Source organism: Physella acuta, unplaced genomic scaffold (assembly GCF_028476545.2).
Source record: "Physella acuta isolate Inbredline_101_S28 unplaced genomic scaffold, ASM2847654v3 ptg000200l, whole genome shotgun sequence".
In the NCBI taxonomy this organism is placed as follows: domain Eukaryota; kingdom Metazoa; phylum Mollusca; class Gastropoda; family Physidae; genus Physella; species Physella acuta.
Genome location: NW_026731719.1, coordinates 29,467 through 56,998, shown reverse-complemented (window position 1 = coordinate 56,998; position 27,532 = coordinate 29,467). Strand labels below are relative to the sequence as shown.

At 34.8% G+C, this 27,532-nt stretch overlaps 1 protein-coding gene across 1 annotated transcript in view; it reads left to right on the top strand.

Annotated features, from left to right (window-relative positions):
• The window catches only part of LOC131937154 (retinal-specific phospholipid-transporting ATPase ABCA4), a 76,258-nt gene that overhangs the window by 26,474 nt on the left and 22,252 nt on the right, over window positions 1–27,532 (top strand). Inside the window, exons 13-16 of the mRNA XM_059294354.1 lie at window positions 4,658–4,755; window positions 10,031–10,182; window positions 11,754–11,798; window positions 21,710–21,825. Of these exons, the coding sequence (XP_059150337.1) occupies window positions 4,658–4,755; window positions 10,031–10,182; window positions 11,754–11,798; window positions 21,710–21,825 (411 nt within the window). The remainder of the gene's footprint in view (window positions 1–4,657; window positions 4,756–10,030; window positions 10,183–11,753; window positions 11,799–21,709; window positions 21,826–27,532) is intronic.

The following is a 27,532-nucleotide window of genomic DNA, read 5'->3' as shown; positions in this document are numbered from 1 at the left end:
CCGAATGGACACTTGTCCGAATGCGACAAATGCCCGGATGCATTTCGCATTCGGGCAAGTGTCCATTCGGGCATTTGTCACATTCGGGCAAGTGTCCATTCGGGAAATCGGACTTCGGGCAAACTCATTCGGGCAAGTGTCTTTCGGGAAAACGTCCGGCTCCCATATATATCTTACACAAATAGAATTTCACTCGCGGTCATATCAAGGGGGGTCGTTGGGCAAAGGGTTTTTCCTTATAGAGCTCATATAAAGATAATTTCACTCGCGGTCACTTTTTAGTCCTCGTCGAGAACTTTGAGTCAAACCGATAGATTCGCCCTACGGCATAGCAATTTACCTAAGAGCATCCCAAAAATTAGCCTGAGGTACAGAGGGTAAGTACCCTGAAATTACCCTCTGTTTTACACATAAAATCCAAGGATTATATAGGGAAATACGACTGGTCAGTTTTGACCCACATCCAGATTTTTTCCGGACATGGCGAGTTTTTTTGTGACACTCCTAGGGTTCTCATACCACCTCACAAAATATCAAGGGGGGGGGGTGATTGGGCAAAATTTCTTTCGTAATATAGCCCATATTAAGCGCCGGTCAGTCAGGGTCAGTTTTGACCCCCTCTATGTGGACTTGTTGGCCAACCGGCATCGGCTCTCGTATTCTATCGCCCCAAGGCAGGCTCATGCCAGATTTGAAGCGCCTGCGGCGCCGGGCAGTGCCCTATCGGGCCTAACCTTAACACTGAGGTGTGGAGTGCTTAAATTTAAACAGTAATCCTAATTTTAGAGAAAATGTTGTTGTTGTTGTTGTTTGTTGTTGAAAGTCCGTTTTCAGAGAAAATATTGGAAAGTTCGCAATCTATGACAAAAATGGAATTAGAACTACAGAGGTTCCGTAAACAGTATATATCATAATTTATATAACATTGACTTTTAAAATTAATTTATTTTTTTAATTAAGACATGTACCTTTATTAACAACTTACTGAAACAAATGCTATACTTTGTCATTTTCTGTTTAGGTTTAAAATAGTATACAATTGTTTGAAAAATAATTATTTTAAATAAATTACCTCCCTTGAAAATTAAACGAATGACGTATGTCTTTGTTTACTTTTTTCTAAACAAACAGTTACTATGCTTATATAAGAAAATACGGTATCCGGACATATTTGACGACTATCATGGCTTTTTCCGACGGGAATAAATTTTTATTGTTACTTTCCAGGGTCGGTCTATGACCTCACAAAATATCAGGGGGATCGTTCGGCATTTTTTTTAGCTGATGTGATGAGAATGTCTTTCGTGGTCACTTTTTAGCCCTCGCTGTGCGAGCAGAGGCTGACAGATAGTTTATCCATAAGGCCGATTCATTTTTTCAGCTCTATACAAAACATGAGCCTGATGTACACAGCCAAAGTACCTTAAAAGTGGTTTTGCAAATAGTCATTGATTTTCAGCAAATTAACAATGTTTATATATAGGGAATTCGGACCGGTCAGTTCTAAAGACCTTCCAGAATTTTCCCGAAGATAGCGCCTATCTTATAATGACCCCCACGGGTAAATCTACGACCTCAGGAGTTATGAATTGGTGTGTACGTCCAGATATTTGTATTTATTTTTTTGTACAAAAACGGTACTATGTTAATATAAGGAAATATGGCCTCTAGTCAGTTAAAACATTGTTCCGGAATATTCCCGAGGGTAGCACAATTTCTTTCCTGACCCCCTGGGTCCGATGTACATCTCCAATAGTTTTCAAAGGGTTCCTACATGGGAAATTTTTGTCGATATAAAGCTCATATAAGGAGAATTTCACTCGTGGTCACTTTTTAGCCCTCGCCGCGCGAGCAGAGACTGACCAATAGCTTATCCGTAAGGCCGTTTCATTTACCCAGGTGTATGAAAAAAATTAGCAAGATGTACCGAGCCAAAGTACCCTAAAAGTGGTTTTGCAAATACTCATCGTTTTTCACCAAATTAGCAAAGTTTATATAGGGAATTCGGACCAGTCAGTTCTAAAGGCCTTCAGGAATTTTTGGTCTATGTCGCATTGCATATAGAACGCTATACAAATTATACGTTACTCACAATGAAACCGCACCCAGAATAATGAAAACGCGATAACAACTTAGTCTAGATCGGACATCCCGGCCAGTGCGCATATTGGCCGGCCAATGCTTGCTTTTGCCGCACTTGGGGCTTTGACCGTAATATATATATATATATATATATATATATATATATATATATATATATATATATATACATACATACATACAAACCAACAATTATTACAAGAGGGTGGGGGTGACACCATGCCGTAAGCGTGCTAAGTATAGAGAAAACATTAAGTCTGAAGTGATTAAAGCTTACATATATATATATAAGCTTTAAAAAATATATATATTTATATAGGCCTATATATATATATATATATATATATATATATATATATATATATATATATATATATATATATATATATATATATATATATGGTTCCATGACAAATGATCTCAGGACAAAAGATACCAGGACAAAATATATCAGGACAAATGATCTCAGACAAAATATCTCAGACAAAATATCTCACAGCAAAATGTTGATAGTATGTACAATGATTTTAGTTCATTTGAACTTTTTTTTAAATTGACTGTCAATATGGTTTTGTTTACTTTCTTTACGCATCATAATTGTGAATAAAATGAATTTGTTAAACTTAACAAACCATCAAAAGATTTATTTAACTTAATCTTTGTAATGGCCTTTGATTTGAAAAAATAAAAATTAAAACAAACTTTCTCCTTTAGCCTGAAAAGTATGATAAATGATAATGTATAAAACAAAGAAACGGTAGCTATACAACAATAATGTTTAAAACAAAAATGTTAATGGGTCTCTAGGTTCGTAACGTAAAATTATTGTTTTTATTTCATGATCAACACAAACATAACGTTTACGTTTTTTTTTTTTGTTGGTAGGTACATCGTTATAATCACACCTCTCCAATACTATGTGATCATGTATTGTGTGAACTCTTGCTCGACAAGTTCTAACTCCGCGATGACCGCTGTTTGTCTTAAATAAGCATTAGTCACCTGATCACTAAAGTGTGACCGACGCATAACTATTGAATTTAGCTATTAGTTGTATTGTTCATGGAGGGCGGATGTCTTTCCCTTAAGGCATATCTCTACCATCAAAGCGGGCTGCCACCTTGATACGACGGTGTTTCTCTATTGTTATTTCATCCTCTTTGATCTAGTTTGTCCACCTGACATAGTTGGATTGTCTCATGTTTGGCAAGCCCGCCTACGCGGTCTATCGAACAATTTCTTTAATCTTCTATAGTAATAATCCTAATTTTAAAATGCAATATACAATTTTAAAAGTGCAATATGATAAATTTATACGGCAAACAATATTAAACATATTAAACAAAACCATACGACAGTTAATAAAAATTGTTCAGATCAACTAAAATCACCCAATACACTATTAAAATTTAGGTGTGAGATATTTTGTCTGAGATATTTTGTCTGAGATCAATTGTCCGTGGTATCATTTGTCCTGATATATTTTGTCCTGGTATCTTTTGTCCTGAGATCATTTGTCCTGAGATCATTTGTCCTGTCACCATATATATATATATATATATATATATATATATATATATATATATATATATATATATATATATATATATATATATATATATATATATATAGGCCTATATATATATCTTGGGTGGGGGTGACACTATGAAGTGCCGCACCGTGTGACAACCGACCTAGCGACTCCAGTAATCATCGCTAATCCTAACCCTAAACCATGAAATTCAACTCCAGTTTTTCATTATACTATCTTTATAGGTAGAATGTCACAGGGCCCAAAACATTTAGCCCGCTTTTTACAAGCTTTTATTTAACTCACTTCCTCTGTCGTAAGTCGTCAGTCGTCAGTCTAGACGGAAACGAAGGAGTGAAAATTCGGACAGTTCTACTTGACCGATACGATTCACATTTGGCACGTGGGTCAAGACATGAAGACAATGCAATCTGAAACTAAATTTGACTTAATTGGATGCCTAATTGATTTTTTATGAATTAATTTAAATTTGGACCGAATTAGTAGGCATGTCTAGCCAACCACACCACACGCGTCATCAATAGCTGCGCCATCACGACCACGTAATGGCTGCGTTCAAAAACCATTGCGCGCCTACTGAACGTGATATTCAGTAGGCGCGCAATGGTTTTTAGTCATGTAACTCTATTGTAGATAAAACATGTAAAGTACTGAAAAAAAAATTCATAAAAAACGTTTTAATAACAAGCTTTTATGTAATGATGCACTAAAAAGTAGAAAATAAATTATAGACTACTGTTTAAATAACTATAAAGAAAAGCGTGGGTGTCTTCCTTAACATTAGTAAAGGTATCCAATAGATACTAAAGTGACCCACGCTTTTCTTTATAGTTATTTAAATAGTAGTCTATGATTTATTTTCTACTTTTTAGTGCATCATTACATAAAAGCTTGTTATTAAAACGTTTTTTATAATTTTTTTTTTAATTAAAATGTCGTTATGCGTTCTGATGAGGACTTCTTACATATATTGAGTCTGCTTTCACTGGTAATTTATGTTTTTAGGTGCGGGATACATGTTGAGGTTGCTGAAACACGACCTGTGTGACGATTACGTTCTTTATAGGCATGTTATGAACACGTTGGAAACAGCAAAATTAAAAGTAAATTATTTATTTATTTCTTTATTTTGTTTATTATAAGAGTGATTTTATTTAATGACAAAAAAGTTTTATACAAACACAAAAAGAGAGGAACAATGTAATGTGAATAGACAGAGAAACATGAGAGGAACTACGTAATGTGAATAGACATAGAAACATGTGAGAAACAATGTAATGTGAATAGACAGAAAAACACAGTCACTTTGATAAGTAAACCATGGAGAAACGTTGACATTGGCCAACATTTGTCTGAATACTCTGCTCTCAATCCTATAAAACAGCATGTTTAATATCATAAATCAAGGTGTCAATAATGTTTTCATTTGTAAAATAATTTATTAAAACTCGTAAAACATTGCTTAAAATGTATAACACAACGTGAAAATAATTACCATACGGACTTAATGTTATAATTTATTTCGCATTTTATCAAATGTTTTTACACTGCTTACATTTTATCAATTGTTGTTACACTGCTTACATTTTTTACAAGCTTTTATTTAACTCACTTCCTCTGTCGTCAGTCGTCAGTCTGTCTGTCTAGATCGAAACGCTGGAGTGAAAATTCGGACACTTCTACTTGACCGATACGATTCACATTTGGCACGTTTGTCAAAACATGAAGACAATGCAATCTGAAATTAAATTTGACTTAATTGGATGCCTAATTAATTTTTTTATGAATTAATTAAAATTTGGACCGAATTAGTAGGCATGTCTATCCAACCACACCACACGCGTCATCACGTTCAATAGCTGCGCCATCACGTTCAATGGCTGCGCCATTACGTTCAGTAGGCGCGCAATGGTTTTAGTCATGTAACTCTATTGTAAATAAAACATGTAAAGTACTGAAAAAAAAATTCATAAAAAACGTTTTAATAACAAGCTTTTATGTAATAATGGACTAAAAAGTAGAAAATAAATTATAGACTACTATTTAAATAACCATAAAGAAAAGCGTGGGTGTCTTCCTTAACATTAGTAAAGGTATCCAATAGATACTAAAGTGACCCACGCTTTTCTTTGTAGTTATTTAAATAGTATTATTAGTAGTCTATAATTTATTTTCTACTATTTAGTCAATTATTACATAAAAGTTTGTTATTAAAACGTTTTTTATGATTTTTTTTATCAATTGTTGTTACACTGCTTACATTTTGGGTGTATGGAGATTGTCTAATCATTACACTTATGGAAAAGTCAAAGAAAATCGGAATTTAATATTTACATAGCGACCACACCCCCCCCCACCCCAAATACAGCATGGCAGCGGGGCAAATCAAACTACGTAATCCGTATCTGCTTACATCTCAGTTTTTCAGTCTGTCATGCTGTCAGTTTTTCATTCTGTCATGCTGTCAGTTTTCCAGTCTGTCATGCTGTCAGTTTTTCATTCTTGTCAGTTTTCCAGTCTGTCATGCTGTCAGTTTTCCAGTCTGTCATGCTGTCAGTTTTTCATTCTTGTCAGTTTTCCAGTCTGTCATGCTGTCAGTTTTCCAGTCTGTCATGCTGTCAGTTTTTCATTCTGTCATGCTGTCAGTTTTCCAGTCTGTCATGCTGTCAGTTTTTCATTCTTGTCAGTTTTCCAGTCTGTCATGCTGTCAGTTTTTGAGTCTGTCATGCTGTCAATTTTTCAGTCTGTCATGCTGTCAGTTTTCCAGTCTGTCATGCTGTCAGTTTTTCATTCTTGTCAGTTTTCCAGTCTGTCATGCTGTCAGTTTTCCAGTCTGTCATGCTGTCAGTTTTCCAGTCGGTCATGCTGTCAGTTTTTCAGTCTGTCAAGCTGTCAGTTTTCCAGTCTGTCATGCTGTCAGTTTTCCAGTCTGTCATGCTGTCAGTTTTTCATTCTTGTCAGTTTTTCAGTTTGTCATGCTGTCAGTTTTCCAGTCTTGTCAGTTTTCCAGTCTGTCATGCTGTCAGTTTTCCAGTCTGTCATGCTGTCAGTTTTCCAGTCTGTCATGCTGTCAGTTTTCCAGTCGGCCATGCTGTCAGTTTTTCAGTCTGTCATGCTGTCAGTTTTCCAGTCTGTCCTGCTGTCAGTTTTTCAGTCTGTCATGCTGTCAGTTTTTCATTCTTGTCAGTTTTCCAGTCTCTCATGCTGTCAGTTTTCCAGTCTGTCAAGCTGTCAGTTTTTCAGTCTGTCATGCTGTCAGTTTTCCGGTCTGTCATGCTGTCAGTTTTTCATTCGTCAGTTTTTCAGTCTGTCATGCTGTCAGTTTTCCAGTCTGTCATGCTGTCAGTTTTTCAGTCTGTCATGCTGTCAGTTTTTCAGTCTTGTCAGTTTTTCAGTCTGTCATGCTGTCAGCTTTCCAGTCTGTCATGCTGTCAGTTTTCCAGTCTGTCATGCTGTCAGTTTTTCAGTCTGTCATGCTGTCAGTTTTTCAGTCTTGTCAGTTTTTCAGTCTGTCATGCTGTCAGCTTTCCAGTCTGTCATGCTGTCAGTTTTTCAGTCTGTCATGCTGTCAGTTTTTCAGTCTGTCATGCTGTCAGTTTTTCATTCTTGTCAGTTTTCTAGTCTGTCATGCTGTCAGTTTTCCAGTCTGTCATGGTGTCAGTTTTTCAGTCTGTCAAGCTGTCAGTTTTTCAGTCTTGTCAGTTTTTCAGTCTGTCATGCTGTCAGTTTTTTAGTCTTGTCAGTTTTTGAGTCTGTCATGCTGTCAGTTTTCCAGTTTGTCATGCTGTCAGTTTTTCAGTCTGTCATGCTGTCAGTTTTTCAGTCTGTCATGCTTTCAGTTTTTCAGTCTGTCATGCTGTCAGTTTTTCAGTCTGTCATGCTGTCAGTTTTTCAGTCTGTCATGCTGTCAGTTTTTCAGTCTGTCATGCTGTCAGTTTTTCAGTCTGTCATGCTGTCAGTTTTCCAGTCTGTCATGCTGTCAGTTTTTCAGTCTTGTCAGTTTTTCAGTCTGTCATGCTGTCAGTTTTTTAGTCTTGTCAGTTTTTGAGTCTGTCATGCTGTCAGTTTTCCAGTTTGTCATGCTGTCAGTTTTTCAGTCTGTCATGCTGTCAGTTTTTCATTCTTGTCAGTTTTCCAGTCTCTCATGCTGTCAGTTTTCCAGTCTGTCATGCTGTCAGTTTTTCAGTCTGTCATGCTGTCAGTTTTTCAGTCTGTCATGCTGTCAGTTTTTCAGTCTGTCATGCTGTCAGTTTTTCAGTCTGTCATGCTGTCAGTTTTTCAGTCTGTCATGCTGTTAGTTTTCCACTGTGTCATGCTGTCAGTTTTCCAGTCTGTCATGCTGTCAGTTTTTCAGTCTGTCATGCTGTTAGTTTTTCATTCTTGTCAGTTTTTCAGTCTGTCATGCTGTCAGTTTTTCAGTCTGTCATGCTGTTAGTTTTTCATTCTTGTCAGTTTTTCAGTCTGTCATGCTGTCAGTTTTTCAGTCTGTCATGCTGTCAGTTTTTCAGTCTGTCATGCTGTCAGTTTTTCAGTCTGTCATGCTGTTAGTTTTCCACTGTGTCATGCTGTCAGTTTTCCAGTCTGTCATGCTGTCAGTTTTTCAGTCTGTCATGCTGTCAGTTTTCCAGTCCGTCATGCTGTCAGTTTTTCTTTATGTCAGGTTTCATTATGTCAGGTTTTCATGCTGTCTTACTCGCAAGCTATTTGTTTATCAGTCTTTCAGTCCGTCATGATGTTCAGTTTTTTAAACTTAACTAGCCGATGATGTTTAAACGAAATAGATTCCATTTCCTGAACAATGTATTGATGTAGATGATAATGTCAGGCATTCAGAGAAACAAAGAGTAGTTTTTACATAGTGGAACAGGAAGGAATGCTCAAACATTAGAGAAGCTAAAATTGGCTCACTTCGAAAGCAATTTTGTTGGCTTGCTCAAACATATAAATCATTGACCGTTAGCTATCATGAACCTTATCAATCCATAGTGGTTACAAGATGTCCTGAACGGTATAGATCTATAGAGGTCCTTGAAAACATTCAAAAGGCTGGACTACTGAAAACGACCAATAATTAAAACATTCACAAGACTAGAATTTTGAAAACACCAAATAAAATACTAAAGATGAATAGATCTTTTACAAATGTTAATAACCACAGCTTTCAAGAAAGAAAGCAAATTAGTTTTATTTTCTTATTTTCAGTGCAAATAAAAGCGTGCTAATAGAAAGGTTTTTTAAATTTGTTTTATTTTCTACTTTTTAGTAATTCATAATTCGACACTTCCAATGCTGCAACTAACAACTTTTGCTTTAAAACACTATCAGTAGCTCGTGAAGGACGATTATCCTTTCCCCCCCTTCTCCCACCCCCACCCCCGTTAAAGCAGCCGTCATTGACGACAGTTTACAGACTGCAGCAACCAGATATTGTTACCTCTCCTTAGTTTTAAATAGTTTAAAAACTCTATTGTTTGTCCCTAATAGCCTTCACTTGAACCGGAGATACAATTCTAAACATTCGGCGTGAAGCACTGCTCAGCAGACAGATCGCGTATAACTTTTTATTTCCCCTTATGTTTTGGAATTTAGTAATCTATCGAGTGATTGCTAGCTTTTGATCTTGTTATGACCCCTTAGTTTTAAAACCGTTTAATTAATTGTTAATGTCTATTTAATGTATTGAAAAAATAGGTATTCATGCCTTACCCTCAAAGTAGAAAGTCTATGAATAATAAGAACAAAATCGCTGCATTAGACGTGGGTCAAATTTGAATTGCAAGATTTGCCCCAAATTCACAAATATACGTTGTGAACAAAGTAAACGCTTGTAAAAGCCCATAAGCTAGTGTAAACTATACACTTAGAAAATTATTTTAAAAAGCCCAAAAACGAGTGTAAACTATACACTTAGAAAATTATTTAAAAAAAACCCATAAGGTAGTCTAAACTATACACTTAGAAAATTATTTTAAAAAGCCCAAAAACGAGTGTAAACTATACACTTAGAAAATTATTTTAAAAAGCCCAAAAACGAGTGTAAACTATACACTTAGAAAATTATTTTAAAAAGCCCAAAAACGAGTGTAAACTATACACTTAGAAAATTATTTAAAAAAACCCATAAGGTAGTCTAAACTATACACTTAGAAAATTATTTTAAAAAGCCCAAAAACGAGTGTAAACTATACACTTAGAAAATTATTTTAAAAAGCCCAAAAACGAGTGTAAACTATACACTTAGAAAATTATTTTAAAAAGCCCAAAAACGAGTGTAAACTATACACTTAGAAAATCATTTTAAAAAGCCCAAAAAACGGGTGTAAACTATACACTTAAAAAAATTATTTTGAAAATGTTTGATCACTTTTAAAATTTCAGGTTAACACATTAAACGAAATGGTCTTTTTCCTGCCTGATTACGAATGTAGAAGATTTTCTGCACTTTTCTCTTCACTAAAGCAGAACATGGACAAGTTAAAGATTATAAAAATGAAAGTTTCTGCATTCTCTTTTGTGGATATTTTCCAAAGGTTAAGATGTTTCTATCTTTAAACAAAAATAGTTTTAATGCATTGTCTACATATCTCCCTGTCTACATATCTCCCTGTCTACATATCTCCCTGTCTACATATCTCCCTGTCTACATATCTCCCTGTCTACATATCTCTCTGTCTACATATCTCCCTGTCTACATATCTCCCTGTCTACAGATCTCCCTGTCTACATATCTCCCTGTCTACAGATCTCCCTGTCTACATATCTCCCTGTCTACATATCTTCCTGTCTACAGATCTCCCTGTCTACATATCTCCCTGTCTACATATCTCTCTGTCTACATATCTCCCTGTCTACATATCTCCCTGTCTACATATCTCCCTGTCTACATATCTCCCTGTCTACAGATCTCCCTGTCTACATATCTTCCTGTCTACAGATCTCCCTGTCTACATATCTCCCTGTCTACATATCTCTCTGTCTACATATCTCCCTGTCTACATATTTCCCTGTTCTGTGGTGGTCCTGCTTGATGGTATATGATTGGTATGTTCTGGGGGGGGTGGGGATGTGCAAACTCGCTGGGGATTACCGTTCTATTGGTACCTCGTTCGACCGCCAAAACATTTCGTTTGCAGACTTAAGTCCTCATGTTTGTTTTATTACGTCATCATAAGAGGGCATTATTTCATATGTTTACGGCACACGTTTTTATAAATGGTTATATTATTTTCATATGAATAAAACAAGTAAAGTTTATATTAAAAAGAGGTTGCTCTCACTCTACATAATGAGACAAACGTCTTGACATCCAGATCATTATTCTAACAAACCAATCCTCTTGAGTATGCGTTGGGTAAAATGTTGATAGTCAACCCACTGGTAGGAGTGACTTCCATTTTATAAAACAAGCATATTCAAATAGTACGTTTAAAATAGTAAACCCGCTTCATAAATTGAATATGATCTCATGTTTATAAAAATTGTTTATAAAAATATGCATTGTTATGGTTTTTGTAATGGATTGTGGTTTTATTATGACACAACTGACGATGAAGCCATGTTTATGCGCACCTTGTCTTTATTCTGCATCAACAACCGGAACATGACATTCAAGGGACATCACCCAAAAACATTATAAATATAAGACTAATACAAGAAGAGTGAGTTCCCTTGAATTCACAAGGCTCAATATATTACAGTTTTATTTTGATATTGTTTTCTGTATGTGTTTCGCTCTTTCTTTTGTCTCCCTCCCTCTCTCTCTCTCTCTCTCTCTCTCTCTCTCTATCTCTCACACTATCTCTCACACTATCTCTCACACTATCTCTCACACTATCTCTCTCTCTCTCTCTCTCTCTCTATCTCTCTCTCTCTCTCTCTCTATCTCTTATTAATAAATATGTGTGTAGCATTTCATTGTCGTTGTTTTATATGATCATTCTATAAGAACTATTACTTGTGTTATATTATGGCTTAGAGTTGGGGTCTCTTCTTTAGAATTAGGATTAGGATTTATTCTATCAGTATAATTACTTTTGGTTAGGATTATTAGCTTTTATATAGAAATGTTAATAACGTTCTGCAATTTTTAAAAATCGTACAGGATTAACGACGGCATGAAACCAACAGACTGGGCCGAATCAGAGATGTAAGTTTCTTATTACCTTCAGTTATAAGTAATACTAGACTACCGGTTATTCTTGTAAGTTTCTTATTACCTTCAGTTATAAGTACTACTAGACTGTCCGTTATTCTTGTAAGTTTCTTATTACCTTCAGTTATAAGTAATACTAGACTGCCCGTTATTCTTGTAAGTTTCTTATTACCTTCAGTTATAAGTAATACTAGACTGTCCGTTATTCTTGTAAGTTTCTTATTACCTTCAGTTATAAGTAATACTAGACTGTCCGTTATTCTTGTAAGTTTCTTATTACCTTCAGTTATAAGTAATGCTAGACTGCCGGTTATTCTTGTAAGTTTCTTATTACCTTCAGTTATAAGTAATACTAGACTGTCCGTTATTCTTGTAAGTTTCTTATTACCTTCAGTTATAAGTAATGCTAGACTGCCGGTTATTCTTGTAAGTTTCTTATTACCTTCAGTTATAAGTAATGCTAGACTGCCCGTTATTCTTGTAAGTTTCTTATTACCTTCAGTTATAAGTAATGCTAGATTACCTTCAGTTATAAGTAATACTAGACTACCTTCAGTTATAAGTAATACTAGACTGCCCGTTATTCTTGTAAGTTTCTTATTACCTTCAGTTATAAGTAATACTAGACTGCCCGTTATTCTTGTAAGTTTCTTATAACCTTCAGTTATAAGTAATACTAGACTTCCTTCAGTTATAAGTAATGCTAGACTACCTTCAGTTATAAGTAATACTAGACTGCCCGTTATTCATGTAAGTTTCTTATTACCTTCAGTTATAAGTAATACTAGACTACCTTCAGTTATAAGTAATACTAGACTACCTGCAGTTATAAGTAATGCTAGACCACCTTCAGTTATAAGTAATGCTAGACTACCTTCAGTTATAAGTAATACTAGAATACCCTTTATTCTTGTAAGTTTCTTATTACTTTCAGTTATAAGTAACACTAGATTACCTTCAGTTATAAGTAATACTAGACTGCCCGTTATTCTTGTAAGTTTCTTATTACCTTCAGTTATAAGTAATACTAGATTACCTTCAGTTATAAGTAATACTAGACTGCCCGTTATTCTTGTAAGTTCCTTATTACTTTCAGTTATAAGTAACACTAGATTACCTTCAGTTATAAGTAATACTAGACTGCCCGTTATTCTTGTAAGTTTCTTATTACCTTCAGTTATAAGTAATACTAGACTACCCGTTATTCTTGTAAGTTTCTTATTACCTTCAGTTATAAGTAATACTAGACTGTCCGTTATTTTTGTAAGTTTCTTATTACCTTCAGTTATAAGTAATACTAGACTACCCGTTATTCTTGTAAGTTTCTTATTACCTTCAGTTATAAGTAATACTAGACTGCCCGTTATTCTTGTAAGTTTCTTATTACCTTCAGTTATAAGTAATACTAGACTTCCTTCAGTTATAAGTAATGCTAGACTACCTTCAGTTATAAGTAATACTAGACTGTCCGTTATTCTTGTAAGTTTCTTATTACCTTCAGTTATAAGTAATACTAGACTGCCCGTTATTCTTGTAAGTTTCTTATTATCTTCAGTTATAAGTAATACTAGACAGCCCGTTATTCTTCAATAACCGTGTTTCGAGGGTCATCCATAAATCACGTTATGTTTATTCGACTGTTTTTATCTTTCCCCTTCCGTTCCCAATGTCACATATCTTCACAAAAAGTAAGACCCCACATCAGGCAACATGTTATTCTTTTAAAAACACCGATTTCGGCTGAGCATGGGTCTGACCACACTATCCCTTCGTAGAGAAAAATTCTACTTCACCTGCCCCGTGTCTCGCCAAGTCACAATAGGCAACTTAATTCATTTGAAACTTTAAGAAAATGATACAAATATTTAGTATTGACATGATGTGTCACGAACCCGTTCAATTGCATAGTAACTATTGCACTATCAACTTAGCTATCTGAGCACATCAAATTAAGTGCAAAATTAGTGGAATCCTTTACTTAGAGAGTCCGCGTCAGAAACTTGAGCTATGCGAATAGGCCCATCAATTCAAATTTAATTATATCCCAAATTAGCAAATTCCATAGCTAAATAAACAAATCTTTACATAAAATAATTAAGGTCTGAAATATTTTAATATAGAAACTAATTATTGGCATAGATTATAGATCTAGAAAGAGTTAAATCTAGATTTTCTAGATCTAGAATCTACGGCTGGCTTAAGTCTAGTCTTTCCGCAGCTCTAGATCTAGAATCTAAATAGATAATACACCCCTTGTATTCGCGAATTAGATTATCCTTGAAGCTAAAAAGCAAAGATGTTTATCAATTATTTAAGGACTATAATAGTTTAATAAAGAAACTCAACTATTTATTGTGCTTTTTGTATCTAACTAATTAAATTAGGTTTGGCCTATCGTTAGATCTAGAATCTCTAGATCTAGCTAGAATCTAGGCTAGATAAATGTATTGTATAGATCTAGTCAAATCAGAAGAACTACCCAGTGTATACTTGATAATAGTGTTGGATCCTAATAAAAATAGCACACAGACGTATCGTTAAATCTATAGCCGACAGAGAATTTAGCTAACACAGATACACCTACCCAGAGTCCTAGAGGTCACATGACATGGGAACACGTGGAACATCGCTTACAGAAGAGCATAAAAAATACATTAACAATTGCGGTCTCACAGGGGCGGCAACCATATAAATAACAAATTACCCCCCTTGACTGGTAACCCATGGTATGTGTTACATTATAATGCGTTAAACTTTTGAATGGGCAACAAGATCTTCCATGGAGGCCGCCATGCTTGTTGTAAAAATGTAAATAAATCATGTGACGTCACAATCAATAAAGTCACTGATCTAAACTTCTATAATTAAAGTAATGTTTCCATCAACGAATATATCAATACATTAATATACGTCTTTAAATGAATTTGTGATTAACACTTAATATTATTTTACAGCTCTACAAATAGTGCAGATTCTCTCCTGTAACCAAACAGACAAACAAAAAAACTAACAAGAAAACCAATAAATATACAAACTTGTAAACAAACTTGAGTTTTAGTAGTATATAGATAGATGGTACTGACATTTATATATATTTGATAACTGTATTTTTTACACTTACATAGTTGCAACTTATTGATAACTTGCAAAGACGCAATTATGAATTAAGTGCGTGTTCATGAGAAAAAAATCGAAAATTCAGGTAAAACGGTTGAGATAATACTTCGAAGTAGAATCTGGTTATAGAAATATAAAAGTTTGCGACAACAGCGCTGGTTTTCAACAAAATAAATTGATGCGAAAAGTTCGTAGAATATGTTACTTTATGTGCATTTGGAAAAAAATATTCCTGCGGTTTTAGGTCTAGTTATTGTGTTAATATGGTTGTACAATAATATACAACTTCCCGTTTTAGGAAATCGCAAAAAAGTCTACAGATACCTGCGTAAACAATAATACTTACATATGAAATTTCTTCCAACTAAATAAAGCGATACTCGAGTTAATATGTTCGCGCACACAGAAAGACTTTAAGACAAAAGAGTAAAACTGTTTCACCATTGTGTAATATTTTTAAAGTGTAAACGTTTGTACTAAAATATAAATCGATGTCTAGAAATCTTAATATTTTTCATTTCCAAAATTAGTGTTTATTTTGCAAATTAATATTTTTATTAACATAAAGTGCAAAGAGCAAAATCAAACTAAATGTATTACGTTTCACACCACACCAAAAAAAATATTTTTTCAAAAGCAATTATACCAATTATTTCTCTGTACGTGGTAAGTGATTTTTATGAAAATTTAAATTAAAACAGTAATCATAATTGTGTATTTCTTCCTGTTGTTTGTGTTTGTGCTAGGTTAGGTTTGTTTTGTGTGTTTGTGTTTGTGTTAGGGTTAGGTTTGTTTTGTGTGTTTGTGTTTGTGTTTTTAAGCGAATTAAAACTGGAGAAGGGAAAAGGGTTTATTTATGTTTACGTTTAATGTTGTTTTTTTTTTTGTGTTTGTTTTTAGGTTTGGATTTTTAAGTTAGGGTTAAAGTTATGGTTTTTAATATAAACATATTGATGTCTTTGTAAACAAAACTGAATTTTAAAAATCACTATGTCAAACCGCATTGATAACTCCCAATAGTAGAAATATGTGCTGGGTCACACAAAAATGTGGTTTAACCCTCGAAAAACTCCGGAAGTTGGTTAGAAATCACAATCATTCTTGCTGTGTGTAGGGGAGTAACTTTCCAAAGTAATAATTATTTAATAGATCTTATACTATTCATTTAGAGGCGAAAAAGAATGGTATTATTTAGGGTTATAATTTGAATACATTGCATGTATCCAAATAACATTATAGATAATAACTGAAATTACAATTGTAGTATAATGTTTCAGTTATTTTATCGACCACACCTTGTAATTCTAATTATTTATATTGATTTAGAAGGTGCGCAATTCAATGTATTTGTAAAATGGAAAAATACAGCTTAAATTTAAGCCTATGACACGTCCATATAACATCTAATCACCAACAAAGTATCGTATATGCTTTCAATAAACATAAATTAAAATGTTTGGATTAAATATAAATAAACCATTTTTAGGCCTACTAAATTACTATTTTAAATCTATATCAGTCGCCACAAACCAACGACAAAAGTTGTAATAACAAGCAGGCAATGCAAACAGTTGATGTCAATTACATGTCTTATGCATTTTATAAAAAATAAAAAATTCAAATAAATTGAGATTCAGCGATGTGTTCATTTTTTTTCTATTTATTTTTTTTACAATTTACTATCCCAGGCACATAAAAGTAAATACTAAATAACAAACAGGAGTTTTAATTACGACATCTTTTTGATAGGCTACTGGTCTGAATTATTTTTAAAAAATGATGTAAGCCTACACTTTGTATGTGAAAATTTGAAAAATACGCATATTTTTTATCTTGAACTTTTTGCTATGAGAACCTTAAAAATTTCTTCGTGACAATTTTTTCATTGTTACATTAACAATAAGTACTGAGAACTTTGGTGGAAATTGTATCCTAAATAAAATAAAACTAGTAGGCCTTTTAGTGTCGAAAAACTGGGAACTAAGAAAATCCGGAAAGAAATAGCAAACATTTGGTAAGGAAAATACCATTTTTGTGTGCTTTGTAAAGTCAATTGAAAGCTTAGGGTGACAGAAATTACAATTACCGAATACCGAAGAAATCCCGCTTTTCAATTATGTTAAATACAATATGATGGCATTGTCAAACATTTCGTAGTGAACGGGCAATATTAAGAAAATGGAATAATTTTTTTATATGTAGGGTGATAAAATATTTATTTTTTTTTAACTTAAGAATTTTTCCCCCATTTAAGTTTTTATTTTCTTAATTAATGAAATCGATAAAGAATCCGAAAGTGAAAGAAAACCATTATTACGAAAAATCAGAATTTCGGTGATTTTTTTTTTGTTTATTTTGCGCATATCCCCTTAGGTACAATAACCATTCTTAATCATATGCAGAGGCGTAGCGACCCTTTCCGGCGCCCGGGGCGAACTTTCAGTTTGGTGCCCCCCCCCCCCCCCCCCATATGAGCCGACTCATAGGATTCATGATCGGATTTTGTCAGTGTGGACGATACAACTATTAAGGAGGGTTCGGTGATTGCGCATAAGAAACTGGTGGGGTTTGGTACTCCAAAAAGTTAAGAACCACTGCTTTAGAGTGTATTTTGTAGAAGGTGCAAGCCTTATTTGGTCTACTTTTGGTCGTGTCTTTAGAACAATATCGATAATAGTAGGCCAATATTGCAATTTTGAATTGTCAGTTAGGTTGAACAAAGTAATAATCAGTACAATTTACTAATTTTCTTCTCTCTTAAAATTTTGGCAAAGAGTGTCGCTTCCCATCCACCCGCTCCGACAGTCTGCTTTTTACTGATCGGATAGCGATACAAGAATCCGTTATATTTATTTTTCTTTAATAATGCAGTGATCCAGGCAAGATGTTATGCAATCAAGTAAAAGTATCTGATCTATCTCGATCAAGTTGAGAGAATCGTAATAAATGTTCAAAGAACTAGTCGCGTTATTACTTAGCAAAACTGGGTAGTGAAATCGTACATTAAGTGTTAGCAACCGATCTAGTACAAATCCTGCGATTTTTGTTAGTGAAAAAGCGCCCCACGATCTTGGACAAAAATGGTAGAGCGGATTTTAAACGTCACTAACTCTTTTTTATGTTACATAATCGTAAAATACGCTTTAGTTCAATGGGTTTCTTTTCTGAGTGATATCGGTTATTTATTCCTTAATCCGTTGTAAATTTTTCCTATTTTAGTCTTCGAAAAAGCGCCCCACCCCCTCCCCATCTAGGAAAGCTGGAAAGCGGTTTTTCCGGTCACTGTTTCTTAAAGATATACGTTTTACAGTTACACAATCAAGGTAGAAAACAGTTAAATCAGTATGCAAAGTCTCTCAGCCGTTAAATTTCTTTACTTTGTTTATAATTCAAAACTGCAGCTTAAAATTAGCTTTTAATTTTTTTTTCTACACCTTTTGGCGCCCCCCTAGGGTCGGCGCCCGGGGCGGCCGACCTCCCCGCCCTCCCCTAGCTACGCCTCTGATCATATTGCGCCCCCTCCCTCCTATTTCTATATATATAGTTATTCATGTCTATGAAAAAGTGCCCCACCCCAGTTGGAAAGGTTTGTGGCACTTCTTACCAGTTAATAAGCCTTAACATTTTCTATTTCTGTGCCACACAATTGTTATAAAAAACAGCTAAATCAGGGTGTTAAGTCTTGTATTCGTTTATTTTCGTAACTTTGACAGTGTATCTAATATATAAAGTTCAATTCTGTATGTTTGTTTGTAAATTTTTTTTTTTTTTTTTTTTTTTTTTTAATTTTTTTTTTAATACTTTTATTTGCAATTAAAACAAGTACATCAACATCAAATTTTTTAACATAATTTTGAACACCAAATGAAAACGAAAGGTTTTGCAAATGTACATAATGAATATTTACATGATGTCATGTATTTGATTATAAAAAAAAATTGCAAAGGATGACAGTAAAAGGGGTGAAGGTCAAATGAAAGTGTCAGAAGTCTGGGTGGGGAGAGGAAAGGAAATTTTTCAGAGAGGGTCAATGGGACAGTGAAGCATTTTCTATGTAGGGAAACAACTTAAGTTGACTAGTTGAAAGGGTGTTGTAGTGGTCGCATTGAGTTTTCAAAAGGTTGCAGTGTGAAAGATGAGGGGAAAGAGACAAGATTTAGAACTTTAAATAAGTTCTGGAAAAATGTTTGTAATCGAGGATAACAAAGGAATATAAGAAAAAAAAAAACCCCAAAAAAAACGATACGTCGATGGATTCAAGTTTTAGATTATTAAAATCCTCATGGTCTAAATTTATGAGTTTAAAAAATTACAATTGAAAGTCTTTCAAAACAATTTTCATTTTATATACTGAGAATAATAATTTTCAATTATGAACATTACAAAAAAAAAAATTAAAATGTGTATCGACGTTTAAAAAATTTCTAAAATTGTGTCTGAAATGTATTTGCATTTTGTCCTTTAGTTCTCATAACGTCCCTTGATTTGGAAAACACAGTTACTTCCCTTTAAAAACCATTAAATCGGGGGAAGAGAGAATTTACTTCTTATTACTTTGTTTTGGTGTTAAGAAAAAAAAAATACATAATAAGCGGGGATTGATTAAGTGCAATGTCGTTGGTATTTTTAATACTGCCTTTTATTTATTCTATACACTGAACATACTGTTTACTAATTATTTTTTAAATCAATAACATTTAATAAGCCAGGTCCTACAAATCCTATATGTTTATTTATTTCCATTTATGGATAAGCTTGGAGTATTATAATTTTGTTCACTAAATTGAAACAGGCGCATCCGCCGGCGCCCCTGCGCGGTTCGATTTGGCGCCCTGGGCTATCATGTGAGTGCTATGCTGCATAATTTCGATTTAAACAGTGCGATAGACTATGGATAAGAAAGGTTACTATAGTCTTTAAGTTAATCAAATCCGGGCGTCCTCCGGCACCCCGACAGGGTGCTATATGGTGCCCCGGGCTTTCCCGTGTTCGCTATAGTACCTACGTTTGCGTGAGTTCAAAAGACTATGAATAAGCTGGGTACTATAGTCGTTTACTAAGTTGAATCAGGCGGTTACGCCGCACGTAGTCATGGGGCGATTTAGCGCCCCGGGCTAGACTGTGGACACTTTGAGTTTTTCTTTGTGTTTGAGTTTGGGTTTGCGTTTGTGGGTTGTGTTTGCGTTTGGATTTGGGATTGGGTTTGTTTTCGTTTGCTTTTTTTTCTTTGCGTTTGTGTTTTCGTTTGCTTTTTTCTTTGCGTTTGTGTTTTCTTTGTGGTTGTTTTTGTGTTTGCGTTTGTTTTTGTGTTTTCGTTTGCGTTTGTATTTGTGTTATGTTTGCGTTGTTTTTTTTTTTTTGGTGTGTTTTGGTTTTGTTTGGTTGTGGTTGGGTTTGTGTTTGCGTTTGGATTTGTTTTCTTTTGCTTTTTTGTTTGCGTTAGTGTTTGTGTTTTGTTAGTGTTTTTGGTAGGGTTTGTCTTTGCGTTTGTTTTTGTGTTTTCGCTTGTGTTTGTTTTGTGTTAGTGTTATGTTTCGTTTTTTGTGTGTTTTGGTTGGTTGTGGTTAGATTGGGTAATGCCGGGTAAATGTTGATTACTAATCACACAAGTTATGGTCCTTTACATATACGTTTTTCAGAGATGCCAGTGCAGGGCCTGGCTGGGACGGCTAGTAATTATATACTTTAGCTTAAAATGAGCTTTTAAATTAATTTCGCTACCCCTTTGGCGCCCCCTAAAGGTCGGCGCACGGGACATCCGTCCCGTGCGCCCTGCCCTAGCTACGCCTCTGCCTTTAAAGCCTTTTAAACAATTTTGTTACATTTGCCACATGAAAGTAAGTATTAAGCAACGAAAAGGTTTAGGTATGCGCTCTATGCAATTAAATTTATACTGCTGGTATATCAGTAAATATAAAAAAAAATTCATACTACAACTATGTATTAGGGCTACGTATAAGAATTCTACAACGTCCAAAATATTGCCTTCTATTTAGTATGTTTTTTTTTAAATTCACACTTATTTTGTTCATAAACTTTTTGTCTATTATTATTCGTTCTTTGACAAAATTGTTATTATTACACGAATAAAACATAAAGAAAATATGGTGGGTATTGTAGTATTAATTTTTATAATTATAGTAGTCTGTTGAGTGTTAAAAACTTACAAATTCAGAAGCACAGTGAAAACTAACAAAAACGAGGTTCAGGATTTTCTGTGAAATTCTTAAAGACGATAGGAAGATTGATGACGGAAAACACCGGAGAAATCTAGTTTTCCAGTGTTACCAAATACAATATTTTCCCAACCCAATTAACGCATATTTACACACTCCTCTCATGGACATTTACCACATCCTGCACTTGAAAAAGTTCCCACCCATCAAAAGCAAAATTACCTAAATCCACACACTCATATTTTCCCCACCCCAGACAGATACATTTTCCCCACCCCAGACAGATACATTTTCTACACCCATCACGCGTACGATTCCCCACTCGTTACGCACATATTTACCGTATCTCAGACACACATACTTTACTCCCCACACACGCACATATTAAGCAGTCCAAGAAATACTCCCATAAATTACCCACCACGCTCTCAAATTGCTATCTGCATAAAAATATCGTACCACAAGACTTGAAACTTTGAGACTAACGGTATGCTTGCTAAGTAGTCACTTTGTAATCTTTTTTATTTGTAAATGATCCTATTCGAAAACCCATTGACCATAACTGCACCCAATTAACAAAAGTAACGAATTCACTTCGTTTTATTCAAAAAGGAAAATTTCAAGTGAGTCTTTGGAAGAATTAGACAAAGACGATGCTTTTCTCATTTCTCCGGCTTATGAGTATGAATTGATCCAGTCAAATCGAATTTTCTCGGACACTATCATCGGTATGTCCAAACATTTTCATTCATTTTGTCTATTTGAAAAGTTGCCTTTAAATGTCACTAATTTAATTTAAGTTAGTCCTTATTTTATAAACATAACTTAAACACAGCTAAATCTGCATTGTTGCAAATACTTGAAATTGCAATCAAATGACATCAAAATGAGAATCAAAATTATCAATGCTTCAGAATCAATGTTACTTTCTTAAACTCATTTTAATATATATATATATATATATATATATATATATATATATATATATATATATATATATATATATATATATATATATATATATATATATATATACATATATATATATATATATATATATATATATATATTTACTAGCTGCATACCCGTGCTTCGCCAAGATGAATCTTTTTTAAATGTACCAACTCGGGAACAGAACATAACCAAACACAATAGAAACACAAACGCAAACAAACTCAAACTAAAAGAAAAACACAAACGCAAACACAAACACATTATCAAGCTACGCTTTCCCGGAGACTCAGAGAGAGCTTTCCAATATTTTCTAATTTAACCATCCCTTTAACTTGATAACACCAAACAAATTAATTAAAAAGTCTAGTGACAATTTTAGCGCAATTTCCTTATGTACGCGTCATCACGTTCAATAGATGCGTCATCACGTTCCATGGCTGCGCCATCACGTTCAGTAGGCGCGCAATGGTTTTTAGTCATATAACTCTATTGTTTTTAAAAAATGTGAAAAAATGATTAGGCCTAGCGAAACAAAACCTTGTAATTGTAACTCCCTATCACTCTCATATAAATTATAAATAAATTAATAGGGTACAAAAATAACGTTTGAATTAATAGGTAAATAAGTAATTTAAAAAAATCCTTTCGAACCTCAGCGCTTTGCGCTAAAAACCTACAAGACGCTCAGTTTACATTAAAACTAGGCCTACAAGACGCTCAGTTTAAAATATATTAAAAAAAATTTTTGTGACCGAATGAAAGGATATTTTTAAAAATTTTCTTCGGCAATATTGGTTTAAATTATTGCAGGAATCGATTGGTAAATGTTTCAAGTCGCTAAGTGGTCTGGTTGCCGAGATGTGGAGCAAAAACTGCATTTGTTCGAGGTTTTTTTTGCTTTTCCGGGAAATCCATGAAAGAAACCCGGAATTTTTTTGGCCTATGTTCATCGTCGTAACTTGCTTAACATAATTGCTTTTGGAACTAGTCCTCGATATTGCTTCGTTGAGGAGGAGATACGACTTAAAGCTGTGGACACACATCCATCCATTCATACATCCAGAAATGACGGGTTAATAAACGCAATTCTCCAGAATGGAAATTGCGCTAAAAAATAATACAAAAAAGAGTGATTTTAAGAGATCCTAGAAATTTTAAAAAACTATAAATCTCTGTAATGACTAATCAGAAAATACTATAAATAATCCTAACATTAATCTATTATAATTATGAGCCCTAACAAATAACAACCAGTGCAATAGCAATAAATAAAAAAAAACAATTACTTAATTGGCAATATTTAGCTTTGTTGAATTTCTTCTTTAACTACCTCTCCTGACATAATTAACATTTTATTAAACATTTTATTTCATTAGTAGTGTACGACCCCTACTGTTATTAAAAGGAATCCATTTTCAAGGCATATAAAAGAAAAAATTATTTGACATTGGTCCGTTTAATAATTAATACACTTTAGCAATGTGAGTGTATTTAATATTTTCTTTGTGTTCGTTTGTTGACGATAAAAAAAAATTACGTTCTTACAAAGATAGCACCTACTCCAGTGCTTATAATAAGACACTGCGATGAAACTAAAGCAATGCTCAGTACACTATCGTAGGAACCAATTACTTTAATTATCCTTTAACTGACCATCTCTGTATGAGATCCCCATGAGTCTGCGTGTATTTTATATCGTTTATATTCTCCCTCTATCTACGTAATATTATTTCTTTATTCTAAATTTTTAATGCTATGTTACTGATATGTCTTTCTTCTTTCTTCTTTCTTCTTCTTCTTCGTTCTTAATTATTAGTGTTGAAGGGGATCGAGATTTATCTGCCAGTGGGTTTGAACTCGAGACTTTGTTCGAATTTATCAACCATACGCTTTTTGCCGACTCGACCACGCCTCCAACACAATTAAGCGTTACGTGTCAACTGGTTATGCGCCATTGAGGCCATTGACTCCGATTTCAGCCTGCTTTTCTTTTTGGATTTGCTTCCATAGCCTTTGTCCAACCAAGAACAAACTAAAAGGCAGCAGTTGTTTTAATTTTGGAGTTGTTTCTCCTAGAAGAGTGGCTGTCCCCAGCTAACGAGCCTCATCTGCCCGAGGGTTCGAAGTCGAGACTTTTCGGTTTAGCAACCATGAGCTTTACCGACTCGACCACGCCGACCCCCTTTAACTATTTCTTTTTTTAATTAAAAAGTTATTACATTTCTAAATACACCGGTAGCGATCTCCCCTAAACTTTCTCGAATATTCTTTTATTAAAAAACAGGGGATGGGAACTCGGGATATAGACATAAATTTTAATCCATTTTAAATACTTAAACTTTTAAAAATAGAATAAAATCTCGTAGAAAAACGAATTGCACACCTGTGAACGCCAAATAAAACGTGCATAATAGTGCGGAATATTATTAGTACTTTATAAATTTCCATGCGTTTTTTGAGAAATCGGAAATAGCGTAAATTAGTACTTTCAATCAACGGAAATTACTCAAAATTTGTCAGAAGGTAGAGAATTAGATCTTTTACTTACGTGTGAAATTTCATATATCTATCTGAAATAGTACTCAAGTTATAGTCTTTTAAAAAAAATTCAAACTAGAAAAGTACCACTTTCGATTATCGGAAATCGTTCAAAAGTTGATCAGGATCTACGATTTTGATAAAATACTTTTATATGAAATTTCATCAACCTAGCTGTAACGGTACTCAAGCTATCGTGTTTACACACAGACACACACACACACACACATGGAGACATATGGACAGAATTGCAGTTTTTACGATCCGAAAACGCATAAAACGCCAAAATGTTTATATATTTGTATTAATAATTTTTGCCTGATTAAAGTAAGTCCTCTATACTTCGGATGTGATGAAGGACTGAGGAGTAAAAACGTGAAAACTGTCAAAATTTCATGTTATTTTTGTGCACGATTACAATACTTTCTCTATACTTCGTATATACGAGAAAGTAAAAAGAACGGCCAAATGTGGAAAAAGGCCTTAGTGCCTGCAGTTGTTACTGTTTCTGAATAAACTGAAAGTGAATATCGTTTTAAAAAAAAGTTCTCTAAACCAAGTGACAAGGAAAGATTCCTGATTGGACAAAAAATAATGAATCGGGGACGGAGAGTATGGATGATAGAGTGTTTACCCAGGCTAGGGTCAGTAGGTCGTCATGGTGGCTGGGCATGGTGGCTGGGCTTGGTGGCTGGGCATGGTGGCTGGGCATGGTGGCTGGGCATGGTAGCTGGAAAGGGTGGCTCGGTTTGTTGGCTGGGCATGGCGGCTGGGCATGGTGGTTGGGCATGGTGGCTGGGCTTGGTGGCTGGGCATGGTGGCTTGGCATGGTGGCTTGGCATGGCGGCTGGGCATGGTAGCTGGAAAGGGTGGCTCGGTTTGTTGGCTGGGCATGGTGGCTGGGCGTGGTGGCTGGGCTTGGCAGCTGTGCATGGCGGCTGGGCATGGTGGCTGGGCATGGTGGCTGGGCATGGTGGCTGGGCTTGGTGGCTGTGCTTTGTGGCTGGGCATGGTGGCTTAGCTTGGTGGCTGGGCATGGTGGCTGGGCATGGTGGCTCGGTTTGTTGGCTGGGCATGGTGGCTGGGCGTGGTGGTTGGGCATGGGGGCTGGGCATGGTGGCTGGGCATGGTGGCTTGATTTGGTGGCTGAGCATGGTGGATGGGCATGAAGGCTGGGCATGGTGGCTGGACAGGGTGGCTCGGTTTGGTTGCTGGGCATGATGGCTGGGCTTGGTGGCTGGGCATGATGGCTGGGCATGGTGGATGGGCTTGGTGGCTGGGCATGGTGGCTGGGCATGGTGGCTGGGCATGGTGGCTGGGCATGGTGGCTTTGCTTGATGGCTTGGCATGGTGCTGACCACACTGTCCCCTATAGTCTAAGGTTTTAAAAACCAATAAACCCTATTTTATCAGCTCCGTGTGTCTGGTTACAAACTGGAAAAGAAGATGATAAATCCTGAGTTCTGTCAACCATTATTCTTGCGCTGACAGTGTACATCAATGTTATAGATTTGAAAAATGGATGAAACTTTAAAAAACTGGATATTTTGAAAACTCAATAGCATTTTCTGTAAAGTCAACCTTTCCGAGTTTCGACTAACCTATTTCATGTATCTACATGTGTTAAATAGCGGCTCTACTTACAAAAGCAACACATTTTTTTCTGTCTCCGTTATTTTTCTGTGTCGCCTTTTTTCTGAATTAGTCTCTCAGTGGATTCTGTATCTCATCACGACGACTTGGTCTATGCTGCTGACTCTAATCACATCACACATCCCCCATCTTATAAAAATTGACCTACAGTTTAATACGCACGCTGACCATTTTGTTAACTAATAGTTTAGGACAGACGCCGACCACAAGATATGCGTTTTTATTAGCCAACAACGAGGTACAAATGACAACGATATAGGTCTTTCATTCATCTGACCACAAAGTAGGCGTAAATATTTATTTTTAATAATTTAGTTATCCATCGCTGACTGATCTTGCTCGTTTTAATAGATTTCCATTTCCTAAAAAGGCGCAATTGTAATAAAACCACTCTCTGGTGGACCAGCCACTCACATGTACCCAGCTAACATATTATAGTAAATTTATAAGTTTAATTTAATATTTATGAGAAAACAAATTACTTTTATTACAAGCTTGTATTTAACTTGTGTTCTTTTGTCGTGCTTTTTCGTCCTTTCTTCGAGCCTTTGTAGTGCTTATGTATGTTGTCATTTATTGAAACCTCTCAGTGAAATTTCGACATTTCTAACACACTAATTTCTCTAAAACTTTGCACATATACCGAGACCGGATAAAAGTGCCATCTTACAACTACTTTGACTTAATGAATGCTTATGTTCATGTTCAGATTCAGGTTCAGGTTTAGGTTTCAGCTTCGGATCGGTGCGAAATGTATGCGTCCAATTACAATCAGATTATTGATTTTAAAACCTCAAAAACCATCAGATTTCAAATGTAAAAGTTGGTTTATCAGTATGTGGCGGCAATATATGTATTTGAATGACATGAATATTTTTTTAAAACTCGAATTGATCGCCCTTGTGTAATTTTTTTAAAATGTTAATATGTGTACTAAAATCCCAATTGACATCTAGAAATTTCAATATTAAACGTTTTAAAACTACGTATATTTATTTCACCACTTATCATTTGAATTGAATCAAACAAAATATATTATCTTTTACAAAAAGTTTAATTTGTCCGAAAAAAAGTTTACAAAATACGTCCCTTTGTACCGATTATTTCACTAAATAGATGACCTACAAAAAAATTACATCAGAAAAGTAATTATTTTTTAAATTTATTTTGATGTTGGAAAAAAAACAATTATATAATTAGTATGGAATGATAAAGTGTAATGTGGTAGGTAAAAACCGATTTTTTAAACACTATCTTTTTTTTTATACCCTGAATGTAAAAGTAGTTCTC